At 38.2% G+C, this 17,184-nt stretch overlaps 1 protein-coding gene across 1 annotated transcript in view; it reads right to left on the bottom strand.

Moving 5' to 3' along the window:
• Nucleotides 1-4,996: 4,996 nt before the first annotated feature.
• The window catches only part of LOC120424152 (uncharacterized), a 72,634-nt gene continuing 60,446 nt past the window's right edge, over nucleotides 4,997-17,184 (bottom strand). Inside the window, exon 4 of the mRNA XM_052707715.1 lies at nucleotides 4,997-13,214. Within this exon, the coding sequence (XP_052563675.1) occupies nucleotides 10,560-13,214 (2,655 nt within the window). The 3' untranslated portion in view covers nucleotides 4,997-10,559. The remainder of the gene's footprint in view (nucleotides 13,215-17,184) is intronic.

The following is a 17,184-nucleotide window of genomic DNA, read 5'->3' as shown; positions in this document are numbered from 1 at the left end:
TATGTTTTTTACTTGAAAAGGAAAAATAAATCATTTTCTAACATACTAAGCTGAACGACTTATTGTTATCAATTTTGCAGATTCGAAAAATTCGGAAAATCTCCAGTAGGCATGGTTTTACACTCCATACAATAAAACTTTTATAAATTTCATTTTAAAAAAAATTGGAGCATTTTTTTTTAAGTTGTCGGAAAGTAATGAGCATTTTGTTCAGCTCTTTTTACAATACCGTAAACCGGGATGAGTTTGATAGGATTTTTGTTTGTTTTTGAAATATTTACAGGTAAGGTTTTTCTCAAGATTTTATTTTTAAAACATGTACTGGGGTAGGCCACACAAAGTCCATGCTCTATTTTGGAAAAAAAGTTTTTTCAATAGTGTTTAGATAAATAGTTGCGTTGAAAATTCTTTGTTTAAATTCCGGGGTGACTTTGATAGTCATAGTTTTTTTTGTTAAAATCATATCTAAGATGTTCAAACTGTATTTGTACGTTAATCACTAAAGTAGCTGGTATAGTTTTCAAGAAAAAAAAAACAATTTTTATATTTAGTTAACTAAGTTTATAAGCTTTTTAACTAAATACTTATAAATTTCAGCTAAAATTGTTAAAAAGTCGGAATTTAGCATGAAATTTTTTGAAACTAGTTTTGTTTATAAAATTATCGATTTATATTGCATTTTATACGGAATTCGAAGCACGAATCACAAGTTATCACATTTTACATGAAATTTGTTCAATTAAAATTTCCTATAAGGGTTCGTTCAAAAATTACGTCCATGAATAGGGAGGGGGGGGGGGTGGTCTGAGGTTTGTGACAGCCCATGTTAAAGGTATAGGAAAAGTGCGTGAAAAGGGGAGGATCTGAAATCCCGAAAATCTCTGGACGTAATATTTGAACAAACCCTAAATTTGGGGATTTTTTTTCAATTGTTTTCAAAAACACATATTATTTCTATATTAAATTTTCAAAACAACCTATCCCTCATGGGATTCCTATGCAGATAGGACCTTTTGAAAATTTAATCGAGATTTATTATTTACAAACTTATATAACCATCTCTTAGTGGAAAATTGTCCAAAGAATCCGAAAATGTATTACGTTTTCCGATTCAAAATCATGTTCATTGAGAAAATCATGACACTTTGAGAAGTTTAAAATAATGACTTTCATCATTATTTCCTTAACTATAGTTAACTAACTTTTTAAAAATGTTAAAATTTTATGAATAGTTCTTTTTGGGGTACTTTGAGCACTTCTATTCCATGGTCAGTATGATTCTAAACAATTTCGTACGTATTTTAATTGTACTCTTCATTTTGCAGAAAAAACGCAAACCTATCAAAGTCACCCCGTTTTACGGTACTTGGATTGTATGCTCGAGTATTCGTCCAATCGAGCTCATATCCGGGATTTCGTAAACTTGTTTGAAGCATTTTTGAAAATGGGGTTAGAGGAAAAGATTTCAAGCAGACTCACATAAGAATGCATGTAAGTTTGTGTCATGACCCTTTCTTAACGAGATTTTTTGTATGAATGGTTGAAGTCATATTTGCATTCAGTCAGATCATCAGATTGTGTAAATTTTTAGCTTGCAGTTGCAGAATTAACCTACCAAACGATGCATTTTGCCTAAAAAACGAACCAGTACATAATGCCACGTTTACCTGACACGATGTGACATGCACATTCCACTAAAAATGCATCGTGTAGTAGGTAAATTCAGCAATTACTAATTTTAAAAATCGTTATCTCAACAAATTTCAATTTGCCCAACAAGAAAAAAGATTATTTTTATGCAAAATCGATGACGTTTAATTTAAAATTAAATCGCATCCATGTAATGTTTTTAATTGAGCAAATGATTCTAATCGATAATCTGATGACACCATTCAATGCAGAGTCCAATTTCCCTTAAAAATAACAGTCGTGTTTTGCTCCATCATTTTTTGTTTACAATATATGGCCATCTGAATACAGAGGTTTTTTGAAACATATACGGTTCCAAAAAAAGAAGGGGTGGTCCAATTTTGCTAAAATTCGTGGTTCTTGCATGTTTCAATAGTATAAACAAACAGCTCCGTCAAATTTGAGCATGATCAGAAAAAATCGATTTCAAATGTGTACTTTTTGGTATACATTTGGGGTGAAACGACCCAAATACGTTATGAAGGTAAAAATACAGCCAGATAAGGGAAAATTCATGTTTGAAACTAATTTGTAGATATGTGAGCCACTTTGCTTAGAAAAACTCGAAAAAAGTCTTTACGTTACAACAAGCATGCGTCTTATATACTTTTCAAGGCATCTAATCATAATTTGCAATTTAGATCATCAATCGGATTCCCTTTATTCTAATTGATCTGAGACGAAACTTTCCCCAAAGTGCTACTCTTAATCCGGGCTCTCAAATGATTTCCAAGTCCCACATGTGAACCTCTTTTGCAGAGTATAATCTCATTGCGAGCAGTCACCTGCTTTCCTTTTCGCTCATTTCTTTCGTGAGTGGTCAAAGCGTGAGTGCGTCATTATTTTCTAATAGAAATGTGACATCCCCCTGGACAGTTTATGTGATGTGGGTTCCAGAGTTCTGACCGCAACACCTCTGGGCCAAACTGCTGGTGAAAGAAACCAACCCAACCCAACCCGAACAACATCAGAGGAAAAATCTCGTCGCCCATCGTAAATTTTTTATTCCACAATGGGATAAGAGAGTGTAACCTTAAGCCAAAAGGACGAATTTTCCAATACAAAGGTCACGTATTACACACAGAAGCTGGAGTAGAACTGAACTGGGGAGGACAATGAAGCTGGGATGAAGAGTAAACAATCTTAATATTATAAGAGCAAGCAACTCCTGCAGGATGAACAGAAACTTTATCATTCTTCTCAGATTGCTGATGGCTGATTTTGGTCGCACACATACTAGGTGGTTGGTCGGACTTGGTGTTTATACTGGATAAAGTGAAGAGGAGTTGGTGAGGGAAAGCTTTTCGTCAGTATTACGTTTTATTATGTTTGATTGGCTTTCATCAAAAGATTGCTTATTGCTTTAGTCGGGCATTCGATGAATTGCTTTTCTTTGCGAAGATGTACTTTAATGTGGTAAGTTTGGTGTCCTATGATTTGTTGAAACGCAATTGCTGAGATTAGGTTTGATGTTTTTACCCATTTTATCAATTCTTTAAATTAATACCTTACCTGTTTATGATTTGTAATCCTACCAAAAGAAACTGGATTATGAATTTATTGTATTGTGGGTTTTACGACCAGAAGGTTAATTTTTCGTAAATATTTTGAGTGAGGTGGAGCAATATTGTTTTTTTGTTATATATTTCTGGTTTTAAATACAGAGACGTAGATTTGTATAGACCAAAAGGTGAAAATTGCTAAAAAAGGATTTTCTATCTCAATTTAGCTTTGTGTACACAAATGCGTGATTTACATTCTACTATCTCATGTTATTTAATTTCACGATTTCGTTAAACAATAAGACTTTTTGAAGAAAACCATTCAATGTTTGGACATTTTTGGATGTAACGAAAAAAATATCACAGATGCATTTGAGTCCTAAGTAAGCAACTTTAATTTTCGCATAACTGTAATACATATGAAACTAACAATATAAAACTACTGTAAAATGTCATCAGCTTTTGTCATCATGAAACAAAAACAGTTTACTTATTGCTGAAAGATTTTATTACAATTTATCATCGAAACATAATCGATTAAAAGTAGATTTGTGTTACAAACATATAAATTCAACATTTATCAGTTCAACATAATGCAAGTACATGACTCATAAATGAAATTACAAACGTTCAAATGATTAAGTTGACATCATCGGTGTTGTGTTGTTGAGAAGCACAATTTATTTTGCTCGTTTTATTTGTGTTAAAACCGTCCAATATGGTTACGAAATTTTGCGTATGTAATGCCAGTGTAGATAAAAATATTCCTCTTAAATATATATTTACAGTACTATTTGTCTGTGTTTCTAGTCTTGGTTAAGTTGATTCTTATCAGCACTAATCCTTTTGTTCATTATTCTTACGATTTTTGTTGATGTTGTATATTGTGGTTTTACTTTTTCGTACCATTTGTTCCGCTCCTAATCGTTGAAATTCTATTTTTTTTAGTTTGAAGATGGGGAAACTGTTGTAGTCTCTAGTGGTAGCTGTCACGTGTTACCCTCACACACTACGCACTACTGTTCTTCTGCTCTATGTGCTACGGATTCTCGATGAATATATAAAACATGTAAATACTTCCTAAAAGAGAGCTAATTTTCCTTCACATGTTGTTCTTTAATGATTTTTTTTCTTGTAACACAGATATCGGTAGTTTTATTCTTCTTCTTGTAATATGCAGATTTATTGTTGTATTGTACACTTTTTGTTTCTCACTTTCACTACAAAATCCTTAATTTGTCTTCATTCGTCACCAAACAAAAACGTTGCGTCACAGAGTGTTGATTGAGAGAGAGAAAGTTTTTCAGTTAACATCGCGCAAGAAGAAATAGTTGACCCCGTGGCAAGGATAATGTTTTACAATCGTTTCACTAAAATTGATCGTGCACAGACAAACAGACGTGATGGTTGAAGTAAATTGATTAGTGAGAGTCTTGCAAGTAACCCAAATTCTTATGAGTCTGTAGTAAAATTTGATACTTTTCAGTTTCATCTCAATTTGTCTGTGAGGTTCAAAAGCAGGGTGAGTTGGAATCCGGGCGGGCGGAATAAAAGTGCCCTCTCAAAATAAATGAAAAGCCATTGGAGTTGGTGTTTAATGTTTTGCTACGTTCCACTCGGTTCCTCGGTTCGGCTCATTTTTTTCTCGTTCCACCAGAAGAGTGTTCTCCCTGTGGCCATTGGGCGGTCGACCCTTCGGGTGATGGGCCGAAATGTTTGTTTGACAAATTCGTTTGAATCACACTCGTAAAAGTGAGAGGCGGAAAAACGGCTTTCTCTTTACGATCCAATTACAAATTCAGCACTTTGGGGAGGAGCTTGAATGTTTTTTTTTGTTGGGTTTGCATGGAGAATTCTTTCCCCACTATTGTACTGGGTGATTGCGATTGGTGGGGCAGAGAATTTGAGAGGTCTTTTGGCAAGGGTCAACCAAAAATGTTGAATTTCTGTGGTGCAATGTCGACATTAACCATTTTAAGACGGCTCGTGGAAGTGGTTTCATGATGAAATTGCAGCAATCGGAGAGTTGATTTTTCAAATTAAGTTATCAAGTGCATTTTTAAGGTAGGAAAAATGTTATTACTTTTTTTTCATAACAAGGCATTTCGAGATTTAAGTATGTTTGGAAATTAGTAATTTAGTTTGGAACGATATCCTATTATTTATTTGTTTTCCAATCCTGGGTTCGAGGCGTTGTAAACGAGTCATTTTGTTCGATTATCTGCAAGACATATCATGAATTAGTTTCTTATAAAAACCATATTATTTATTGGATGAAATATTGATATATAGATGAACTACATTCAATTGAGATTGGTTTATTTTTCAACTTATAAAATTTGCATGCTTCAATTTGCGGGAACTGCACACTTTCAAATGCAAATAGTTCTGCATCGAGTAATTGAGGGCAAGCTTTTCAAAATAATTGTTCCCATCGCAGCTTATGTGCCACATAACCTTCAAGCAATTTCGCCTCCAAAATGTACTGCTCCTCGCCAAATGCAACGTGATTTCGCCATTCGGCCACAAAAAAAAAACGGGTTGATATTTCCATCAACATTCCAGCCCTCGTCAGCAGCGCCGTCGTTCTCGTCAACATTTTCCCTCCACGGCTAAAGTATTCGAAATATTTTTATTTTATTACTACATCCGAGCACGAGATCCGGGAAAGGCTATAAAAGGCCCCAATTCTGTCGGTTGCCAGCAAATGTTCACATTTACATGACCTCTTCTCTCCCCTCTTCAACCTTCTAACACACTCCAACATTTGCAAAAAAAAAAAAACGAGAAATAGACAATAAAATGTTTGTTACATTGTTAGCATTTCCGGTTATGTTTGCTTTCTCCCTGGTCGGCGCAAAACATGTCGCTTTTTGGTCCTGGGGACGTCCCGTTCTCAGTTTTCTGGTACTTGACGATGGCCATCGCACCGCACAGTTAGTGACCCTTGGCCAAACGACTATGGGGTGAACCATGACAGAGTTAGTTTGCTAGTTCCATTCTGCCTCGTTCCACAGATTCCTCTTGATCACATTTAGTGGTGAAATAAAACCGCCAAGCTTGTTCCAAATGGTTCCCGTTTGATGCAATTTAATTGTTTTATTTTATTTTCCGCAAAATAGTGCACCATCTTAAAACAGATGAAATAAAGAATATGGGTCATTTATGTGAACATAGGAAATTAAGCGGATCGAATTTCTCACTTCAATTGTATATTGGCTTTAGTAGACAAACATAGATGTAAAATAATTCACAAAAATTAAACATGTCATTCTCTTTTAAATCTCATTGAGTTTATTAAAATTGACAGTTTTAATCACTCGTGATTAGCATTATTTGCGTTCCATAGAATCTTTTCCTTTTCTAATGTCTATACTGTAGGATATCAAGATTGAAAAGACTGCACCAGATCACATATCAAATTATTTAGAACCTTTCGCACGTACGTACAGCATAAGTCCTCTTTGTCATGTGGCAGGTCGAGCGAGTGCAATCAAACTATTGTTTCATCAAAACACATAGACACTGCTGGATGCTGGGTCTGTGTGTCTGCATCGCATACCAATGCAGAATATGTTCGTTTGCATCAAAGACCGCAATAGTGCAATATTGGTGCAACCTGCCCTGCTGGTCTGTCGTCCACTCTTGGAATGTAGTGCCATTGTGTGTAAGTGGAGAGTGCGGTGTGGCAACAACTATGTCCGGCCGCAATTATAAATGCCTGGTCTGCCTGCTCACGTATGACTTCAGTACACCGGATGGTCCTTCCGTCACCACAGTTTTGAGGTAGACTGGACTTTGTGATGGCCGTTGGGCACAACTCTACATTTAGATAACCTCAAAGTCTCAAGATTTAGATTTGCTCTGCAATTTTCATTTGGCTTCTTTTTATGGCTGAAACGTGCTTAGCAATGTGCTTTATTCCTTTGTTCAGATATCAATTCGATAAACAAACTTGTTCACTTTTTGCAAAACGTGCTTTTCTACAAAAAGTTTGTCATGCTCCATGAGAACTTTTTGGACAATTGGCTCGTTAATCTTTTAAAAAGATATATAGATTTAAGTTCATCCCTTCATACTGATGTTGATGATTATTATTCAGTTCAGATTCGATTATTCAAAGGCCTTAAAAACTGTCACTACTTATAATCTAATCACGAAAAAAAAAATCGAATTTGAAAATAACAAAAAAAATGTTTTGATCTTGATTCGATTATAATATATATCCGAAGTCTCATACAAAACTTCGAATAATTTAACTTCGGATAATCGAAACTTTGGATAATCGAGGCTTCGGATAATCGAATCTGGACTGTATACCCTTTTTTAAGCTTCGGTTCGAGATCAACTGCGCACTAGAAAAAAAATTAGTGTACATAAATTCGAATTTCATGCCAAACGCAAAATAAGTATAATCTTAAAGCAAGAATAATCAGACATAAATCGTTTAAAAATTCATTATTCAATTATTCCAAATCATCAGAAACCTTAAACCCTTTTCGCAAAAATTTCACATATACGTTTTTTCAGTTTTAAGTTTATTGTGCATTCTGGTTCTGTAGCATGCGAAATTTTAGAAAACTCCAGAATGTTAGTACTTTGTTCTAGAAAATTCGATAACACCCCACTTTTTCACAAATTCCTATCCGATCTTATGGGTGGGACAAATTGAGTCAAAAATAGCAGTTTTGACAACTGTACTGCCGTTCTACGCATAATTGTCCCATGTTCAAAAAAGTGCAACTGAGAAAAAGGCGATTGAAATTTTTCGACCGTTTTTTGTGTTTCTACGCATAATTGTCCCGTGGGTCCCATAAGTCCCTAACCATCCCAGTTAGCAGTTTTTATCACTCTTATTTGTAATCCTCTTGCTACACAACAGGTAAACAAGACACAATACTTCGTAAAACTGATAATTTCGTGATAGAAAATACTTGGTGGGACAATTATGCGTAGAAGTACAACGATGGGACAAACAGACTTGGTGTTATTTTCACTGAGTTTTATGTGTATTTCGAAAAGTAAACGTCAAACTAAACCTAAAAATGACAAAAGGTCAGAATCGAATAAAATGACATGGGACAATTATGCGTAGAACGGCAGTGTACCACACATATTTTTTGTATGGAGCGTGGACAACAGCGAACCCTATAAAATCGGTGTGCCTAACAACTAATTTCCCATTTAGTGAATATTATTTGTGGTATAGTTCACTAAACTTTTTGCTAATTTTTATACTTTTTGCCAAACTTCGGAGATAAAATTGATGGAAAATAAACGATCAAATTGAGATACGTTGTTATCTCTGTTATCTGTAATCTTGCAAAAAATCTGGTAATGATGGATAAATAATTAATGTTTTGAATTGAAACTTTTTTCTACATGATGGTTTTACAAAATTTATGTATTTCGTCAAATCTATTAAAAAGACGCTACAATTAGCAATATTTCAACAAATAAGTTATTTTTCAAAAACTTCTGCAAAAATTTCATGATGGTAAACAAATGACGCTATATTGCCAATGTTGTTCAGTCGCGTTTATTAGCCCATCGCCGGGCCCTGATCATGTCCCAAATCAACTTTCACTGTCCTTCTTTCCATCGCGAAATTTTCAGCACCAATAATTGCTTCACGCAGAAAAATAAGGCATATTTGAATCAACAAAACGTTTGTTGATTTGAAAATCATAATTTTTGTTGAATCGAATCGCTAAACGTCAAAGCAGCTTTTTCAAAACAACAAAAGACTTTTGTGGAATCGAGAAAATCAAGGTTTGTTTCAACGTAAAATCGGCGTTGATTACTGTCGTGATCGGAAATTTTGTTGATTCAAACCTCGTACAGGCTGATTCTACAAAACTTTTTTCTGCGTGTTGATCTCTTTTTCTCACTCACAATCATTCTCCCTCAACTGAGCGTAGCCACAAAACAAAATTTGCCAACGCTGTTTAACGGGATGTAGTGCGTGATCGTTTTCAAATTCCCCTCTCTCGTTCTTTCATTGTGATTTTCTGAGAATACAGAAGAATCTTCGGCGAGTGTCAATGAACGAAGAAAAGAGAAAGGAACTGCTCATGCTGGCAATCACGAGATAAAAGAAGAGAGCTCACAAGCAGTCGCAATAGTGACGGTCGCTATACCTGCTGATAGTTTCTTTCAGGAATCATCAAATGATAGTTTATTCTATCACTCATTCACAACACTGGTGATCAGAAATGGTTTAAGGTTAGGTTTGAAGCGTATTTTAAATCGTTGTACATAAATATCAACATACAGCGTAAGGACCCTATTGTTTTGTTATTTTTAGAATACAAGCATGGTGTGAATAAAGTGTGTTGTAATTTCGGGTGTAATTTAATTATTTTTTTATGTTTGCCAGAAGATGATTTGTGAAGGCTTGTCCTACAAGAAAACTTAAAATGACCAGAAGTTCAGATTTAATAAGTTTTGTGTTCAAAATATACTCTTCCCTCCTACAAAAATAATGAAATTGGATCCAGTCAAAACCTCACTTCCTTTCAAGAGTGGTGAAAACGGATCGGAAGCATTTGTTTGATTGAAATGAATTTCCCTTTTTACTCTCCCTCCCGCTTCTGATTGAACCTCGGATGGGGTTAGAATTCTATCCTCTGTATGTATGTGAGGGGAATTAGCGAAAAATCTGAACCCTCTCACTCAAACACACTGTACGACGCATCGTTAATTGTAGAATAATCACAGAGAACAGATACACATCTTGGTTCTAACTTGTGTGTAAACCGTGTAAACTAAAAAAATGCGTTGCATACAATCTTGTATCAAAGAAGTTAGAGTGTGCAGGATACGCTTGGCGGCGCCACCGTCGCGGCTGAGAATACTTGACTTAACAATTAAAAAGGCTCAATAATTTCGAAAGAAAATAAATGTTAATCTCGTTTAAATATAAAATTCACTTCTGTATAATTCCAGTTGACTAAAAATAATGCAAAAATGCAATAACATTAACGAAAACATAGCAGAAAATTCATTCAAAAATGATTTTTCTAGCGACAACTTAAAATAGTCCCTTTACACATGTTATGTCCGATTTAGTTTTGTTTACCTTCTTGGGCGCGTAAAATTACAACCCTCTGATGAAGGGCAGTCAGACATTGGTCTGATGTCGTTCGTACGGAATGTTTTATGCAGTGATTAGGTGGTCCAACGTTCTGCTACTGTAGGCCATCATGATTTTGGAAGTGGCGCTATCTAGGCGGATGGTGCACACCCTAGCTCTTTTCAACGTATTTTGGTTTGAATTTTTACACACGTTTTTCAATGCTGTTTGTTCAATGATATACATCTGTTCTCTGTGGAATAATGAAGCTGTCGCCGTCTTTGTCATCGCCGTCACCACCTATCGATGGTACCGTCCCGGTGCGATACTCGCGCTAGGTCATTGTGATTATTGGAAGTATTGGGATGATTTCTGCCGCTGCTGTCATTTGGATTCGTCGACCGCGGACTAAGCCGCAGCTCACCACCTCCACGGGATGCCGTCGGACTGTGGCCGTCGAAGCAGCTACTGGCAGCACTGCCGCCGGTGCTGCTACTCCGACTGCTACTACCACTGCTTAAATTCCCCAACAATGGTTTTGATTTGAGTGGATTTAGGACGTCCATATGGAGGACGTCTTGCTGCTGCTGGTGATGGACCGTAGAGCCGGCGTCGTCCGGAGTGTCCAGCACCGAGGTCGATATCGTGTAGGTTAGCCGTTCGTCACTGTCATCCTGTTCGAATGCGTATGAATAGCGATGATGAGTAGAATTATGATTGCTGCTGCATGATCCCATTCCACTGGCGTGGGCTGGCCGGTAATGGGGGTGATGTCCGTGCAGATGTTGACCTCGGCCTCGGCCCCGTACACGACAATAATAGAGATGGAACAATCCGAACGAGATTAGCATACCGAGGGTGGCCCCGACCACAATGAATAGTCCGTAATGAGAGCCACCACTTGACACCGGCCGTACATCATTCCATTCTTGTGGTAGAATTTTTGACGACGTTTCCACGGACGTGGCCGGAATCCGTAGCGGGTCGGTGTTACTAGCTTCAGCGGAAGGAGTCGCCGTCCGGGACGAGTTTAGTACGTGCACGGCATGATGGAATGGCTTGAAGTTGGCATTTTTCAGTGATGCCAGATAGATGCTGTCGTAGATGGAGAATTTACTAGCGCCCTTCCTGCCGTGGGACGTTACTCCGTGGTCATACCCGCCGAGTGGACCCATGCTGTCAATGTCAAAATCGTCCCGGAACTCGTCGTCGTGCAGTTGATCGCGGTTAAATTTTAATTTCATCTTCATATGATTTACATTTTTGCGGGTCTTGCCCGTTACATTGTAACTCTTTCGCGGGACCTTTCTGCGGGTTGTGCTCGTGGACACTGGCGGCAGGGGCGTTGTACTGGGTGGGATGTTCCGTTCCAAATTGCCTTCGGCGGTGTCTGTTTGCTCAACGTGGTCGTTGTCGTCACCGACAGAGTTGTTTTTATTGCTGATGAAGGAGGAGTGACGCCCGGACTCGTTTGTTGTCGTTTGTGTCCCCATCGTCGTCGTCGAGGTCTGGTCGTATTTTTTCAGCATCAACTTCGAGGTCAACGTCGAGGAGGATGGCAGCACCGTCGTCGTCGTCACTGTTATTTCTACCAATTTGTCACTCGTCCTTGGCGTTGCCGGTTGCTCCAAGCTGGCGGGACTCGTTCGTGCCATCGAATCAGTTTGAATTAAGCTATTTCTGTTGGCTTTTTTCTCCTCCGTATCACTCTTATCACTCGCTTCGTCACGTTCGTTTCCAGTTACGTTAACAATCGCCGTTATTGCTGTTAAATTGACGACTTTGTTTACACTTGAACTATTCGCTAATTTATCATTGTTTGCCATCGGATTAGGGTCCGCTGCCGGAGTGGCGGTCTTGAGTGGAATCTTCTTCTTTTGTGGCACTTTCTTCTTCGGTGTCGAAATGGTGACTTTCTTCGCTCCGTTCACCGCTTTATCTCGATTCGCATCGCTAATCGTGTTATTATGAAAATTGCGCTGCAGTGCTGGCATCCCTTCTCCTGTTGTAGCGTTCCCAAAACTTTTCGCGCTCAAATTTACATCCAAATTCACCGCCTTCTTCGTCCCGTTGACGTTTACTTTGTTTCGGTCGTTAGCCACCGCGGCAGCACCATCAGCAATCATCGTAAAATTCTTTAATAAACCGTTCTTAGCGCCTTCTCCACTCCGCGGCTTATCATTCATCATGCCAATTTTCGGAGCAGAGGACGCGACCGCGGTTGGACCGATTTTATCGCCCTCTAATGGATGCTTCACGGTTGTTTGATCGCTTTTAAGGCGATTTGGTGCGTTCGGGTTAATTAAATTTTCATTCCGGCACTGTGATTTGAGCAGCGCAATTTTCGTCGCCATTTTCGCCAGTGTCCTGCCCGATTCCCGGGTACACCTGCTCCGGCGACCGCCGGTCGTAAATCTACCGAAAATTTCAAACTCATCTCCGCTGTCATCGCCGTCACTATCTTTGCTGTCCTCAAACAGCATCTCGTCCCGGCACGGTTTGGCCCACTCAGCGATTCCGAGCAAATCGGCACACCGGACCGGATTATTTTCCAGCAAAAACTCGCTCAAATTGGGTGACGTTTTCACCACCGATTGGCTTAACCCTTTCAGGTCATTGCGTTGAACGTTTAGCAGAACAAGCCCGGGCAGGGGCAGTTCCGGCAAGTAAGCGATTCTATTTCCCGCCAAATTGAGCGTCCTTAGATTCTTCAGATACCTAAACACTCCCGGCTGCAACTCGTAGATGGCGTTGTTCTGCAGGTGGAGATGGTTCAGATTGGAGGGGAGACTGACCGGGACGCGCACCAGCTGGTTACGGTCAAGGAAGAGGGTCGAGAGCAGTTCCAGCCGGCCGAGCGCATCGTCCTCGATGTCCGATATCAGATTGTCCGAAAGAATGAGCTGCTGGAGCAGGGGGTAGCTGTCCAGATCGCCGCTTCGAATTACCTAGAAATGGACGAGATAAGAAAACATGATGGCGATTAGTAAGGAAAACAAAAAAATATTTTGGGTGATGCTGGCCTCGATTCAGATTGCATTATCATTTTCAATTATGGATAACTATAGAGTAATTACTAGAGTTTTTTTTGAATAGGTCCTATAAACATATGAAAGACAAAAGTTTATAGGACCTTTTCTACAAAAAAAAAAACTCTAGAATTGTTAATTCATCTCCTAATTTAGATTTGTTGAATCCAATCCGAATTCAACAAAAACAATTGATAAAGCTCAAATCAGTTCAACTTGCTTCCCTGTTGCCAAAGCAGCCCTTTTTTGCTAAAAGATTGTTGATGAAATCAGTTAGTATTTAAATGGCAATAGCAAATAGTTTTTTTAAATTTATAATTTTAATTTAATGCAATCATTAATTTAAAAGAAATAAAAACACTGTTTCACATTTTCTCATCTGTGAATGCATTTCAGATAGGATTATCCGAAACCATTCTAAAAAGGATCACTTTGAAAATCGACTCTAAGAAAAATGTTTTGTCTGATTTTGAGTCAATGAACTCGAATATGATCTCCATTCTTGTCACATTTCTGAAATGTGTTTAAGTGTAAAAATGTTTAAAATGTGTTTGGTTAACCAAGAATGTTTTATATTGAAACAAAAATCACAAGCTCGCTCGTCGGTTCTCGGACCAAAGCTAGAAAGAATTTCCCTGGAAGAATCTACTGTGACGTTCAACTTTGGCACCTAAAGTGCAAAAAAGAAGACAATGCCATAGCATTTTTTTTCGCTTCTCAATTTTCCATTCTTTTCGAGGAATAGTTAGGGCACGTCATTCTTCGCCTCCCCCCTGCTGTGATACATAATAAAAATCCACTTACGAAAGGAGAGAGACAACCACATCCCTCCTCCCTGGCAAGGTTGAGATCAAGCAAAGAAATTTGGCCAGGTTAGAGGCATTTCCGAGGCATCCCTTTTGTCCGGTTCACGGCGTGTCACTCACTAGTTCCCGTGAGAAGGAACAAAAAAAACTATCAACAGCAAAAAGTGAAAGAAAATTTCATTATAATATGAGAGCTCGGTTTTGCTGTGCGAGTGGCGGTGAACCCCCTTCCGACGATTGCCCGCCCGAAGAATGTGAGCAGGGTTCAACGCAAGAACGTGGACAAAGGACTTCAGATTAGTCGATAAAAAGCTTAATTCGTGTTGACCCCAAGAGCAAGAGTGGAAGTCATGCATGAGAAGGCCAACTTTATTTGGTGGATTTTTTTCTACTTTGACGCTGGTTGAAAAGACTCGGGGTCAGGGTCTGAGGAGAGCATTTATAAAATAAATTTGTTGTCAGCTAAATTTGTTATTAGGCGAAAGAGGTGAAGTGAAGCGAAAAATAACTTGGTCTTTAAAAAAGATTTCTTTTAGTGAAAATTGGGCTATCTTTAAATTTTTTTGTTCTCTATGGTTTGAAAAAATGCTAACTATATCTTTTAAACGAATAATTTGGACAATAAACACAAAACGACAATCACCATTCAAGTCAAGGGTGCTCAGATCCACAAAGGCCATTTGTGAAACAGTCATGAGATCTTCAACTCCGCATACCCTAAACCACATCTCTTCAAAGAGAACGTTGTCACGATTTCGCTGGGACAAATCTTTTCACCCCCTCTGCAGCGGTCTTTATTCAGATCCCGTGGACCGGTCGTCGCCCTCGATACGGCTGCTGCAATTAGTAAGCTTCCGTTGCTCGCTTAATGCAAACATCAAGAAAAGCAACACTTGAGCTCAGGCTCAACAAGCCGCCCACTCGCTGTATCTCACTCAATGAAGCCTGCTAAATCCCCGCGCGGGGCGTCCAGGACCTTGTTTTCCCCCGAGGAGCTGCCTCACATTCATTGAATTATCCGTGTCTTGTGTCTTCTGCCACTTTGCTACCTGTCCTCCTACTGTAAATGTCTCCGTGCAAATAGGTATGTATGTCGTCGACGGTCCTGTTGTTGTCTCCTGTGTACCGTAAATGAATGACACTCCGCGACGGATTTGGTGGGAAACCCGGTGAAAGGTGTGGCGTTGGGCAGTGCGGAGAAAAGTTGTCCCAAGCAGGGGGTTTTCCGCTGTTTGATAATGTCGTAAAACGCTTGAATACGTAATTCAGTTTATTTGTCCGACCGTGAAGGGAGAACTCGCAGCGCGAAACAAGGAGAATGGAAATGTATTAAAAAATGTTAAAGCAATCAAACACAACTTTTTGTGATTTTGAATAAAATTACAGAGATTTTCGACATGTTTTATTTACTTGATTCACATTTCTATGTACAGTGGACTCTCTCGTTGTCGATATTGAAGGGAACGTCGAAAGCAAGAGGCATCAAATTATAGAACGAAAGATTTAAGCAATCTATTCGAAGGGACTAAAAAATTAGTTGACAGCTGGAGGAATATTGTCATCGAAAAGATCGACAGTCCATTGTAGAAATAACCTTGCAACATATATCCAACGAAAATTATATTTCATTAAATATTTTATTTTTATGGTTAAGACACAAAAACTAACCCAAAATGCTTAATACATTATTACGTCTATGCTAATGTAAAAAGTTTCAAAAAATGTCTGGAGTTCATCGTCTTTTTTTCATCCCAAAATACAAAGATTGAAAATTAAATTAACTCGTGAAAACTCGCTTTGGAATTCAAAATTTGTACAATTTTAAAATATATGTTAACTATTTACAATCTATTGTACAAGTGTTTCAAATGTAAATTGTCATTTTAAGCAACTCAATTCCTTGAAAATTCGTTCTTTTAAATAGTTTAGAAACAGAGTTAAACTTAGAAAAGTTCAGAGAAATATTTTTTTTTTTGCAAAAATACGTTTTTTTAGTGACAAACAAATGCCATCTTCACTAGAGATCCTAAATAGGGAGACTGGTCGAAGTGAATTTAACGTACCCAAACAGACACGAGTTTGACGTATCCAAACGAGCATTTGCCTTTACGCCCAGCAAAACTTATCAGTGTTGCCAAGCTCAAAACATACGTTGCCAGATCGATTTAGCAAACTTAGACCAGTCTCCGGGTATCTAATCTTCACATCTTCATCTTACTTGGTTACAACCGCCATAAGAGAAAAAAAAAACCTCAATGGAAGTTATTTTGATGATCATGCTGGAATTGAAAAATTGAAATGCTGGTTTTTAAAAATTCTTTTAAATGAATATTTTTTAAGCTGAACTTTTAAACGGGCGTAGAACATGTAGAAACCGTAAGGCATTTTTCATTAAAAACATTAGTAAAATCTGGGATATTTAGTTTATCTTGAATGTCTTCCCTTTAATAGAATAATTTGTAGATTCTATTTGCGATTCTCTTCGGATACTCTTGACCTTTTTGTGACTGAATCGTCTCCGAAGGTATATATCGTTCGATTAAGATTTAGCGTGAATCCATGTTCTGGAGCCCTAATGTGAATATTTTATGAACATTACCTGAATCCTCACAAATCAGGATAGTTTTGTTACTTCTCCTAAGCGTGATGAAAATAGCAAATCGAATTTACTGCGAAGTTTACCTTTTTACATGCGAAAGACACCGATTTTCCGAGTAACGTCCAATCAGCCCAATTGAAACCCGACACGGCGTCGGACAGCAGAGTCCATTAGTGCGACGACGAATCAGGGCAGAATATCCGAAATTGTGTTTCATTCGTTTGCGGTGACATTTCCGGGTCCCCCGAACATGCCCGGGAAGAGTGGTCGGGTCATGGTAGACCAATTAATGTGTCTTCCTTTCAGCTTCAGACCAAAGAACACGTACGTATCCATTGGTGTAATTGACCCAATAAGTTGCGATGCATGTTAAATATACGTGTTTGCAATAATTATTCAAGGAAAAAGTTTTCGACCAAAAAGTCTGGTCTCCGTAAAACACATACACACACACACACAATTGACCGAGAATGAGGGAAAAGTT

This window comes from Culex pipiens, chromosome 1 (assembly GCF_016801865.2).
Source record: "Culex pipiens pallens isolate TS chromosome 1, TS_CPP_V2, whole genome shotgun sequence".
In the NCBI taxonomy this organism is placed as follows: Eukaryota; Metazoa; Arthropoda; class Insecta; order Diptera; family Culicidae; genus Culex; species Culex pipiens.
This window is presented reverse-complemented; position numbering and strand designations above follow the sequence as displayed.